Source organism: Oncorhynchus masou, chromosome 14, assembly GCF_036934945.1.
Source record: "Oncorhynchus masou masou isolate Uvic2021 chromosome 14, UVic_Omas_1.1, whole genome shotgun sequence".
NCBI lineage: Eukaryota > Metazoa > Chordata > Actinopteri > Salmoniformes > Salmonidae > Oncorhynchus > Oncorhynchus masou.
The window spans coordinates 21,336,008-21,348,400 of record NC_088225.1 but is presented as its reverse complement, the minus strand read 5'-3'; the positions used below and the strand labels follow the sequence as shown (position 1 = coordinate 21,348,400).

The 12,393-nt window shown below is 43.7% G+C and overlaps 1 protein-coding gene across 1 annotated transcript; it reads left to right on the top strand.

Moving 5' to 3' along the window:
- The first annotated feature begins 5,265 nt into the window (after positions 1 to 5,265).
- On the top strand, positions 5,266 to 11,683 carry LOC135553831 (alpha-ketoglutarate-dependent dioxygenase alkB homolog 7, mitochondrial-like). The gene is made up of 3 exons (XM_064985765.1): positions 5,266 to 5,535; positions 10,279 to 10,452; positions 11,555 to 11,683. The coding sequence occupies exons 1-3, from the start codon at positions 5,266 to 5,268 to the stop codon at positions 11,681 to 11,683; spliced, it is 573 nt and encodes a 190-aa protein (XP_064841837.1).
- The last annotated feature ends 710 nt before the right edge of the window (positions 11,684 to 12,393 follow it).

Sequence of the window (12,393 nt, the reverse complement as noted above, 5' to 3'; positions counted from 1 at the left end):
CGCTGTTTATTATCTATGCATAGTCACGTTACCCCTACCTACTTGTACAAATGACCTCCACTAACCTGTACCCCCGCACATTGACCCGGTACCGGTACCCCCTGTATATAGCCTCGTTGTTGTTATTTTATTGTGTTACTTTTATTTTTAAAATTACTGTAGTTTATTTAGTACATTTTTTTCTTAACTCTATTTCTTGAACTGCATTGTTGGTTAAGGGCTCGTAAGTAAGCATTTCACTGTTGCATTCGGCACAATTTGATTTTTAGAATATTTTAATGAATGACTTTCATGTTTACTTCTGTCATTTTCTATTAAGGCATCTTTACTACCACTGGCTATTGGTACACCGTAATTACAAGTTAGTACCCTTCAGCCAAATCCTGTGTAATACCTAGTAATTACATTGTACTTATGTGAATATTACATGTACTCTATAGCATACTAGTTTATTCTCCCATTCGGATGGCACTTCCAGAAGCTTTAAAATGAGGCCAGGTTGTCAGAATGGGTAATGTACTGTATAAGTACACATTAATTACAAGTACGTACCCCTCAAGATACACTTCCTTTCAACTAGCTAAATCCTGTGTAACAACTAGTAATTACATTGTACTTAGGCAAACATTACATGTAGAAATAGTGTCTTATTCCTCATCTCAGATGACACTCGTACTACATCTGTTTCCATGAGCTCAACCAAGTTAAACCAGATGGTACGCTTTTGGGGCCAAGTGCTAGCAACAATGTTGAGTGGAGATATATTTTAAATAGTGCAAAATCATGGTTAAGTAATTAGAGCCTATTTGCATTTACATTTAAGTCATTTAGCAGACGCTCTTATCCAGAGCGACTTACAAATTGGTGAATTCACCTTCTGACATCCAGTGGAACAGCCACTTTACAATAGTGCATCTAAATCATTTAAGGGGGGGTGAGAAGGATTACTTTATCCTATCCTAGGTATTCCTTGAAGAGGTGTGGTTTCAGGTGTCTCCGGAAGCTGGTGATTGACTCCGCTGTCCTGGCGTCGTGAGGGAGTTTGTTCCACCATTGGGGGGCCAGAGCAGCGAACAGTTTTGACTGGGCTGAGCGGGAACTGTACTTCCTCAGTGGTAGGGAGGCGAGCAGGCCAGAGGTGGATGAACGCAGTGCCCTTGTTTGGGTGTAGGGCCTGATCAGAGCCTGGAGGTACTGCGGTGCCGTTCCCCTCACAGCTCCGTAGGCAAGCACCATGGTCTTGTAGCGGATGCGAGCTTCAACTGGAAGCCAGTGGAGAGAGCGGAGGAGCGGGGTGACGTGAGAGAACTTGGGAAGGTTGAACACCAGACGGGCTGCGGCATCTGGATGAGTTGTAGGGGTTTAATGGCACAGGCAGGGAGCCCAGCCAACAGCGAGTTGCAGTAATCCAGACGGGAGATGACAAGTGCCTAGATTAGGACCTGCGCCGCTTCCTGTGTGAGGCAGGGTCGTACTCTGCGGATGTTGTAGAGCATGAACCTACAGGAACGGGCCACCGCCTTGATGTTAGTTGAGAACGACAGGGTGTTGTCCAGGATCACGCCAAGGTTCTTAGCGCTCTGGGAGGAGGACACAATGGAGTTGTCAACCGTGATGGCGAGATCATGGAACGGGCAGTCCTTCCCCGGGAGGAAGAGCAGCTCCGTCTTGCCGAGGTTCAGCTTGAGGTGGTGATCCGTCATCCACACTGATATGTCTGCCAGACATGCAGAGATGCGATTAGCCACCTGGTCATCAGAAGGGGGAAGGGAGAAGATTAATTGTGTGTCGTCTGCATAGCAATGATAGGAGAGACCATGTGAGGTTATGACAGAGCCAAATGACTTGGTGTATAGCGAGAATAGGAGAGGGCCTAGAACAGAGCCCTGGGGGACACCAGTGGTGAGAGCGCGTGGCGAGGAGATAGATTCTCGCCACGCCACCTGGTAGGAGCGACCTGTCAGGTAGGACGCAATCCAAGCGTGGGCCGCGCCGGAGATGCCCAACTCGGAGAGGGTGGAGAGGAGGATCTGATGGTTCACAGTATCGAAGGCAGCCGATAGGTCTAGAAGGATGTCAACAACTACAGACCAGTATCCCTTCTTTCTTTTCTCTCCAAAACTCTTGAACGTGCCGTCCTTGGCCAGCTCTCCCGCTATCTCTCTCAGAATGACCTTCTTGATCCAAATCAGTCAGGTTTCAAGACTAGTCACTCAACTGAGACTGCTCTTCTCTGTATCACGGAGGCGCTCCGCACTGCTAAAGCTAACTCTCTCTCTCCTCTGCTCTCATCCTTCTAGACCTATCGGCTGCCTTCGATACTGTGAACCATCAGATCCTCCTCTCCACCCTCTCCGAGTTGGGCCTCTCCGGCGCGGCCCACGCTTGGATTGCGTCCTACCTGACAGGTCGCTCCTACCAGGTGGCGTGGCGAGAATCTGTCTCCTCGCCACGCGCTCTCACCACTGGTGTCCCCCAGGGCTCTGTTCTAGGCCCTCTCCTATTCTCGCTATACACCAAGTCACTTAGCTCTGTCATAACCTCACATGGTCTCTCCTATCATTGCTATGCAGACGACACACAATTAATCTTCTCCTTTCCCCCTTCTGATGACCAGGTGGCGAATCGCATCTCTGCATGTCTGGCAGACATATCAGTGTGGATGACGGATCACCACCTCAAGCTGAACCTCGGCAAGACGGAGCTGCTCTTCCTCCCGGGGAAGGACTGCCCGTTCCATGATCTCGCCATCACGGTTGACAACTCCATTGTGTCCTCCTCCCAGAGCGCTAAGAACCTTGGCGTGATCCTGGACAACACCCTGTCGTTCTCAACTAACATCATGGCGGTGGCCCGTTCCTGTAGGTTCATGCTCTACAACATCCGCAGAGTACGACCCTGCCTCACACAGGAAGCGGCGCAGGTCCTAATCCAGGCACTTGTCATCTCCCGTCTGGATTACTGCAACTCGCTGTTGGCTGGGCTCCCTGCCTGTGCCATTAAACCCCTACAACTCATCCAGAACGCCGCAGCCCGTCTGGTGTTCAACCTTCCCAAGTTCTCTCACGTCACCCCGCTCCTCCGCTCTCTCCACTGGCTTCCAGTTGAAGCTCGCATCCGCTACAAGACCATGGTGCTTGCCTACGGAGCTGTGAGGGGAACGGCACCGCAACCTCCAGGCTCTGATCAGGCCCTACACCCAAACAAGGGCACTGCGTTCATCCACCTCTGGCCTGCTCGCCTCCCTACCACTGAGGAAGTACAGTTCCCGCTCAGCCCAGTCAAAACTGTTCGCTGCTCTGGCCCCCCAATGGTGGAACAAACTCCCTCACGACGCCAGGACAGCGGAGTCAATCACCACCTTCCGGAGACACCTGAAACCCCACCTCTTCAAGGAATACCTAGGATAGGTTAAGTAATCCTTCTCACCCCCCTTAAATGATTTAGATGCACTATTGTAAAGTGGCTGTTCCACTGGATGTCAGAAGGTGAATTCACCAATTTGTAAGTCGCTCTGGATAAGAGCGTCTGCTAAATGACTTAAATGTAAATGTAAATGATTTGAACTTTCAGCACTCTGATGTAGTTGACATTAGACAGAAATTTTATTGAGTTGATGTTTTACAGTTGACAAAAATAGCTTTTTTCTTCTTCATTCAAGTGGTATACACAGTAGCTATTCTAAAATAAACATATTTGAACCAAAATTCATATTCTATCAGGTAGATGAGGTTGACAGTTTATTGTTGTGACCATGGTTATTACAATATTGCTTGTTTAAATCTATCAAAAGTAGAGAACTTTACAGACCATGAGTGTTCTTGTTGCACTACAAGTAATGAGGACATGAAGAAGGGGTCCTTATGGTATAGCTGACCTTGCTCATTCCTGATTCATTTTAGACAAATCTGACGGAGTTCATCTAGTCTCCTGACACATCTTTTTAGGAATCACAGTTTTGAGAGAAATTTAATTATAAATGTCACAGAGGGCTATTGCAAGAAACTACATTAGATAATATTTCAGTTAATATCCATAATTGCCTGTTTTGTAAACACTTTTTTGGAGAGTTTGAAATGGAGATCCTTTGATCCGGACAAGGGCATTTCCAGGCATGGAAATGAATAATGAAAGTATTTTGAAAATTCCAAAAACAAATGTTTTCCTTTATAAAATACCTCTACATTTGATTTTTATGCTCAAATAATGAACAAAACATTTTTTGGTTACTATAACAATAAAGTTTCCCTGCCAGACAAGGATTGTCCCGACATTCAAGTATCCTTGATTCACACGGTTGAAGGTCCTAGTCACTCAAAGTGACGGTTGGGAGGGTTGTAGTAAGCTGCATGACTGTCCTCAACAAAACCCCACCTGACTAGGCTATAATTGTGTCCTCTGTTGAGTAATGGCAGGTGGATGCATCAAGCATGAACTATTCATGGTTGGCTTTAGTTTGTTTGAGGCCCACCAGAGAACCTGTTTAACCTTTCTATTTATTTTGTTGCATAAAAGGAGAGTAGTTTACCTAGTCAATCATTTTCATGTGTTTGTACAGAGGCAATTAGTTAAAAAAAACAGTGTTCTAAAGTGTCTGCATACATGTACCTGCCTAGGCTGAGTTAGCTTTGTAGAGTGTTAAACGTCACAACACATATCAGTCCTCCACACCCATATCATCACCACCCCATTGTGCAAGATGGGGAAGTCAACAATGTAAGAGACGTTGGGATTTTATGAGTGTAGGTCATGCTTCCGAATACTTTCGCAAGGCACTGTAGTTAGCACGAACCAGAGCCATATGTAGATATGGAAAGTAATGACTTATTTACATTGCCTCTAACTGTATAGCTCTGGCATGACCTACAAAGATAGCATAGGCAAAGCCTAGTGATAAAAAAACAACACATAAAAGACAATAAAAGAGCTGACAGCATGAGGCCTAGTTAAGTACCGTTCTTGTAAGACAATCTATTTGATTTAAAAAGACAAGTACATTCATTATTTACGTAGCCTTTTATGCATTTGACATGGATAACACAGAATATTGTTGTAATTTCAGTGAAAAGGTTAATAGCTTGTTATTTTAGGCCTAGACAGGCTTAATTTATTTAATGAAAAGTGTGACAATACAACTCCCACAATGCAGTGCGTTTTCAAAATGTCACCCTCCTTCGTGACTTGACTTCTGTGCCATCCGACAACAAAGCATAGCTTAATTTAGCAAATCTGACAGTCTACATAAATAATTGTATTTAATGAAACATGAGACTGCTGATTACAGTTGCCAGACGTATTCATAAACGGCCTCTGTACACTCCCACATCATGTCTAAGTTCGGCAGCTTCGAACAGCGGCCTGCAGTTCAGAGATGACCAACTGGTCTGCGGCTCGACCGGAGAGCTGGTCCAGAGGCTTCGCGTTCAGGTGGAGGTGAGGACAGAATTCATAAGTGAGGAAGAGGAGAGTGCTCTCATGAAAGAACTCGAGCCTGGGCTGAGAAAGAAACGATACGATTTCGACCACTGGGACGATGTAAATAGACTTTGCTTGTTGACTACAAAGAAGTGCCCAGCTCACACTCACGTTAGCTTGATAAAGCTGCTGCACGTCCTCAAAACCAGACGAATCTCCGGGGGGCTGTTACAGTATATACGGAGGAGCTCTTTTGATTAATTTCCCTATTGGCATCATGCAAATGCTTTGTAGTCATATTTCACCTATAAAATGCAGAGAGAAAAATAGCGGCAGCACTAACATCAATATCCATACTATACTTAGATGATGAAAATGTTAATATTTGAATTGTTAAGACTATTAATTATCGTCATCATACATTACAAGTTGAATCGATATGAATTAATTTAGATTGAACAGGCAGTTTCCCAATAGCAATGCAATTTAGGCTTATGCGTGTTTTAACGATGCATCGGCCGAAGATGGAACATACGTTTCCCAAAACACCACACAGAAAGAACGTTTGCCAAGTGCATCGTTGGTAATATTTGATACTGATATGTTTGAGAAAGAAAAAAAGCTTGCGGTGCTCTCGAATCAGCTTGCTCCATTCAAATATCACCTTTACTTTATAATTATTCCACAATACTGATTAGCTCCAGATAAATCGAATCTGCCACACGAGCATGTTTGTGTGGCACAGACGATAACTCGCTGGACTTCGGGACAGAAGGTTGAGGATTCGAGACCTGCTCCCTGCCTGTTTCATTACAATATTATCACCTGCAAATATTGATGCTGGAAATTCTAGTACTTACCCAATATTTATGCACTAAATCACAGATTTGGCACATCATTGCACATGCTACACGTCATGAAATACACTGAACAAAAATATAAACCCAACATGTAAAGTGTTGGTCTCATGTTTCATGAGCTGAAGTAAAAAAAAATCCCAGAAATGTTCCATAAGCACAAAAAGCTTATTTCTCAAAATGTTTGTGCACAAATTTGTTTACATCCCTGTTAGTGAGAATTTCTTCTTTGCCAAGAAAATATATCCACCTGACGGCTTTGGCATATCAAGATGCTGATTAAACAGCATGATCATTACATAGGTGCACTATGTGCTAGGGACAAGTGAGGGCCACTATAAAATGTGCAGTTTTGTCACACAACACAATGCCACAGGCATCTCAAGTTTTGTTTGGGAGTGTAATTGTCATGCTGACTGCAGGAATGTCCACCAGAGCTGTTGCAAAATCATTTAATGCTAATTTCTCTACCATAAGCTGCCTTTGAAATTGTTGCATGTTGTGTTTTATATTTTTGTTTAGTATATATTGAGGCAAAAATAACAGACAGTGTAGCCTACAATTAGCAAAATAGAACTCAATTTACTGAAAATAAAATAGATTTCAATATGAATCAAATATATACAGTGGGGCAAAAAAGTATTTAGTCAGCCACCAATTGTGGAAGTTCTCCCACTTAAAAAGATGAGAGAGGCCTGTAATTTTCATCATAGGTACACTTCATCTATGACAGACAAAATGAGAAGAAAAAATCCAGAAAAACACATTGTAGGATTTTTTATTAATTTATTTGCAAATTATGGTAGAAAATAAGTATGGAAGACATACAAGACCACTGATAATCTCCCTCGATCGGGGGCTCCATGCAAGATCTCGCCACATGGTGTCAAAATGATCACAAGAACGGTGAGTACAAATCCCAGGACCACACGGGGGTCCTAGTGAATGACCTGCAGAGAGCTGGGACCAAAGTAACAAAGCCAACCATCAGTAACACACTACGCGGCCAGGGACTCAAATCCTGCAGTGCCAGACGTGTCCCCCTGCTTAAGCCAGTACATGTCCAGGCCCGTCTGAAGTTTGCTAGAGAGCATTTGGATGATCCAGAAGAAGATTGGGAGAATGTCATATGGTCAGATGAAACCAAAATAGAACTTTTTGGTAAAAACTCAACTCGTCGTGTTTGGAGGACAAAGAATGCTGAGTTGCATCCAAAGAACACCATACCTACTGTGAAGCATGGGGGTGGAAACATCATGCTTTGGGGCTGTTTTTCTGCAAAGGGACCAGGACGACTGATCCGTGTAAAGGAAAGAATGAATGGGGCCATGTATCGTGAGATTTTGAGTGAAAACCTTCTTCCATCAGCAAGGGCATTGAAGATGAAACGTGGCTGGGTCTTTCAGCATGAGCATTATCCCAAACACACTGCCGGGCAACGAAGGAGTGGCTTCGTAAGAAGCATTTCAAGGTCCTGGAATCTCCAGATCTCAACCCCATAGAAAATCTTTGGAGGGAGTTGAAAGTCTGTGTTGCCCAGCAATAGCCCCAAAACATCACTGCTCTAGAGGAGATCTGCATGGAGGAATGTGCCAAAATACCAGCAACAGTGTGTGAAAACCTTGGGAAGACTTACAGAAAACGTTTGACCTCTGTCATTGCCAACAAAGGGTATTTAACAAAGTATTGAGATAAACTTTTGTTATTGACCAAATACTTATTTTCCACCATAATTTGCGAATAAATTCATTAAAAATCCTACAATGTGATTTTCTGGATTTTTTTTCTTCTCATTTTGTCTGTCATAGTTGAAGTGTACCTATGATGAAAATGACAGGCCTCTCTCATCTTTTTAAGTGGGAGAACTTGCACAATTGGTGGCTGACTAAATACTTTTTTGCCCCACTGAATGCCTATGTCAGTGGTGGTCTGTGCTGTTTTATATGAGGGAGGTTGATTATTTTTAGGATGAGCATCGCCTTGTTTCTATTACAACATATTAGATGACTGTCATTGATATTCCATTCATCCAGCTCAATATAACATTGATAGGTTTAGGCTACTAGATGATACTACTACATTATTTTCCCTATACCCATCATGAGGTTGCTAAAATCTATTCTCTGAATGAAAGTTTGAAACGTAAGTGCACAGCTAGAGATACATTTTAGTAGTCAAGGTGACAGACAATGACACATTCAATACTGCCTTGCACACTCTTGCCTGCATCTTGCTGATCTAGGGTATAATCATTAGTCCAACAGTTGCAAACAAATGTTTATTTTGGACAAATTCAGGTATATTCATCCCCATTCCTTTTGCTCCCATTTAAGAAATGTGTTTTAATGAATACACCCCTGATCACAGTTCACTTTGATCGCAGCCACATACAAACAGTGTGATCACTTTGCTTTTGTATAATTCCTTCTCACTTCTACACTCTCTCCTCCTCTCACCTTTTCCATTGTGGACTTCAGTGCACAACAAATCAGCTGTCTGACCAGGCAAAAAAACTTAAGCCAAACCTTCATATCATAACTGCTAACCGCTACACTCAGCCTACATCGTTGTAACCGTATTAGCTAACGTCATATTCAACATAGCTACGAGAACTAACGCGTTAGTAAACCCATTACAATCATACAGTGTTGAATAGCCATAGCCAGCTATCTAACATAGCATCCCTCTCTGTCTGAGCTGGGTGTTTTGAGTAGGCTAAACTAGCTAGCTAAGTGAAAGTGAAAAAAATACCAAGGATAGCTAGCTCTCTCTTCTCCTTCATTTTTAAACTAATGTATTTGTTCAAAACTGTTCAACTGTTGCTTTCTCTCTCTTGAGTCAACTACTCACCACATTTTATGCACTGCGGTGATAGCTAGCTGGAGTTTATGCTTTCAGTACAAGATTAATTCTCTGATCCTTTGATTGGGTAGACAACATGGCAGTTTATGCTGAAAGTGCTCTAATAGGTTGAAGGATGTCCTCTGGAAGTTGTCATAATTACTGTGTAAGTTTAAGGACGGTGGTGAGAACCATGAGCCACCTAGGTTTTGTATTGAAGTCAATTTACCCAGAAGAGGACGGAAACTAGCTGTCCTCTGGCTACACCATGGTGCTACCCTACAGAGTGCTGTTGAGGCTACTGTAGACCATTGTAAAGCAGTGGGTTTAATCAATTATTTGGTGACGTGGGTATATTTAGTATAGTTTTATCTAAAAAGGATCACTTTTTTAAATGTTTCACTATATGTATTTTTAACAAATTCACTGAGCAGGATGGTCCTCCTCTGAGAGGCCTCCACTGGCCTTTGTAGCCTATATCCTGCTGTAGCCTATATCCTGCTGTAGCCAATAGCCTACTGTAGCCAATAGCCTACTGTAGCCAATAGCCTACTGTAGCCTATATGCTACTGTAGCCTATATCCTACTGTAGCCTATTAATGTAGTTATTTGAAGCATATTTTTATCCTTTGCTTGTTTGAAACAACTGCAAAGAAATTGGCAACTTTGTATTTGTAGTCAACTTTGTTTTGAAGTAATCGGCGTTCCCAGCAAGACGGATAAACAGCTTGATTCTATGTTTGATGCCGAAAGGGCAAAAAATCTTCCAACGACGCACTTAGCTGATCTACGAGTGGTCTGAGGCAGTCAGTAAATAACATGCGTTTTCAATTGCAATTTTAATGACGATGGTTTTGTGGAACAGCTCTGAGATTTAATGATGCTCCTACAAACATTCTAGTGATGAACTTAGCCTTAAAATGCTTTTGGGAATCCATGCACAGAACAGTGTTTGTTGGCAATCAGGGATGAAAATTGGAAAATAAAATCACTCTCTGATTATGTAAAATCCTTGAAATCAATGTAAATTATCCAAATAATTTCACTCCTGGAACCCAGTCCCCCTCCACAATCTCACCCCTGTTGACAATGATGACTCCCTTGAGGCCCCTACCATCATTTAATTCAATTTTTTCATTCATTCTTTCAACATTGTGCTCACCAGGCGATTCATGGTTACCGGGAGACAGAGCGTGCTCAGTGGGGAGAGGTGTGTGAGGGGGTGATGGATCGCCTCCGAGCTGTGGCTTTCTCTGAGGGCAGCCCTCTCCTAGGCCCTGTGCATGTCCTGGACCTGGACAAGGCTGGATACATCAAACCACACATCGACAGTGTCAAGGTAGGTAGACGGCTCTCATATTAACCTGAGATGAAAGGCATGATAAATATGGAACACGGTGTTCTGTGTGCATGATTATTGACTGGGCACAATGTGAATACTTTTTTGGCAAAAGTGATATTTCTTTTTCAATGTACTTTGAAACTGAGTCATTCTCTCATCCCCCATCACCCCTGTTTTTTTTTATATTTCATCCTGCCTTTCTCTTTCACTGTCTCCCTGAACCTTTCTTCCCTACCTGTCCTCTCTCTCTGTCAGTTCTGTGGCAGTACTATAGCAGGGCTGAGTTTGTTGTCAGACAGTGTGATGCGCTTGGTGAGGGAGGATGAACCCGCTGAATGCCTGAACCTTTCTTTTCCCCTCCTCTCTCTCTGTCAGTTCTGTGGCAGTACTATAGCAGGGCTGAGTTTGTTGTCAGACAGTGTGATGCGCTTGGTGAGGGAGGATGAACCCGCTGAATGCCTGAACCTTTCTTTCCCCCCCCTCTCTCTCTGTCAGTTCTGTGGCAGTACTATAGCAGGGCTGAGTTTGTTGTCAGACAGTGTGATGCGCTTGGTGAGGGAGGATGAACCCGCTGAATGCCTGAACCTTTCTTTCCCCTCCCCTCTCTCTCTGTCAGTTCTGTGGCAGTACTATAGCAGGGCTGAGTTTGTTGTCAGACAGTGTGATGCGCTTGGTGAGGGAGGATGAACCCGCTGAATGCCTGAACCTTTCTTTCCCCTCCCCTCTCTCTCTGTCAGTTCTGTGGCAGTACTATAGCAGGGCTGAGTTTGTTGTCAGACAGTGTGATGCGCTTGGTGAGGGAGGATGAACCCGCTGAATGCCTGAACCTTTCTTTCCCCTCCCTCTCTCTCTGTCAGTTCTGTGGCAGTACTATAGCAGGGCTGAGTTTGTTGTCAGACAGTGTGATGCGCTTGGTGAGGGAGGATGAACCCGCTGAATGCCTGAACCTTTCTTTCCCCTCCCCTCTCTCTCTGTCAGTTCTGTGGCAGTACTATAGCAGGGCTGAGTTTGTTGTCAGACAGTGTGATGTGCTTGGTGAGGGAGGATGTATCCGCTGATTGCCTGAACCTTTCTTTCCCCTCCCCTCTCTCTCTGCCAGTTCTGTGGCAGCACTATAGCAGGGCTGAGTTTGTTGTCAGACAGTGTGATGCGCTTGGTGAGGGAGGATGTATCCGCTGATTGCCTGAACTTGTTTCTACCCTGTCGCTCTCTTTACATACTCAGGTAAGGACCCAATAAGACCTGCCATAGCAACATTCTGTCTTTCATTGCCAACGACAAACGACCACCTGCGCATACACTGTAATCAGAGTCTACCTGGTAGGCCTAAGGTAGGTTTTTACTACCAAAAACAATTCTATGGATTTATTTGACATGGGAAAGAGCAACTGAGTAAATACCCTGCACTGTAAATACCCTGCACTAAACAAACCCACAGTATCTCCTGTGAAGAACAAGAACATGAAGTGGTTTACTAAAGTGTTCTATGTTACCTCCATGTTTGTACACTCTGACTGAACGCCTCCTATAGCCTATAACTATCCTTATGAGGGCCCAGAGGTCCGCCTGGTCCGATGACCTGGGGTCGTATGTATCAACTATGGAACATCTCAGAGTGGGTGTGCTAATCTAGGGTCAGGTCCTCCCCTGTCCGTGTTGGGGGTCATTCCACAAATTCAATTCTGCAGAATTTCAATTCCCTCTCCCTCTATATTCCATTCATTTAACATCAAATTCCAGGTAAGTCTTTGACTTGAGATCATTAAATTCCTCATGGCCATGTCACTGTTCAGACAACCTAGCGAAACTGGTAGTTTAAATGATTTACAGTTGAAGTCGGAAGTTAACATACACTTAGGTTGGAATCAATAAAACATATAACCACTCCACAAATGTCTTGTTAACAGACTATAGTTTTGGTAAGTCGGTTAGGACATC

Bases quoted from the DNA above. Each gene is read 5' to 3' on its own strand.
- LOC135553831 (XM_064985765.1), top strand. From the start codon at position 5,266: ATGAGACTGCTGATTACAGTTGCCAGACGTATTCATAAACGGCCTCTG. The intron at 5,536-10,278 runs GTAAATAGACTT...TGTGCTCACCAG, and splicing joins ATTTCGACCACTGGGACGAT to GCGATTCATGGTTACCGGGA. The intron at 10,453-11,554 runs GTAGGTAGACGG...TCTCTCTGCCAG, and splicing joins CACACATCGACAGTGTCAAG to TTCTGTGGCAGCACTATAGC.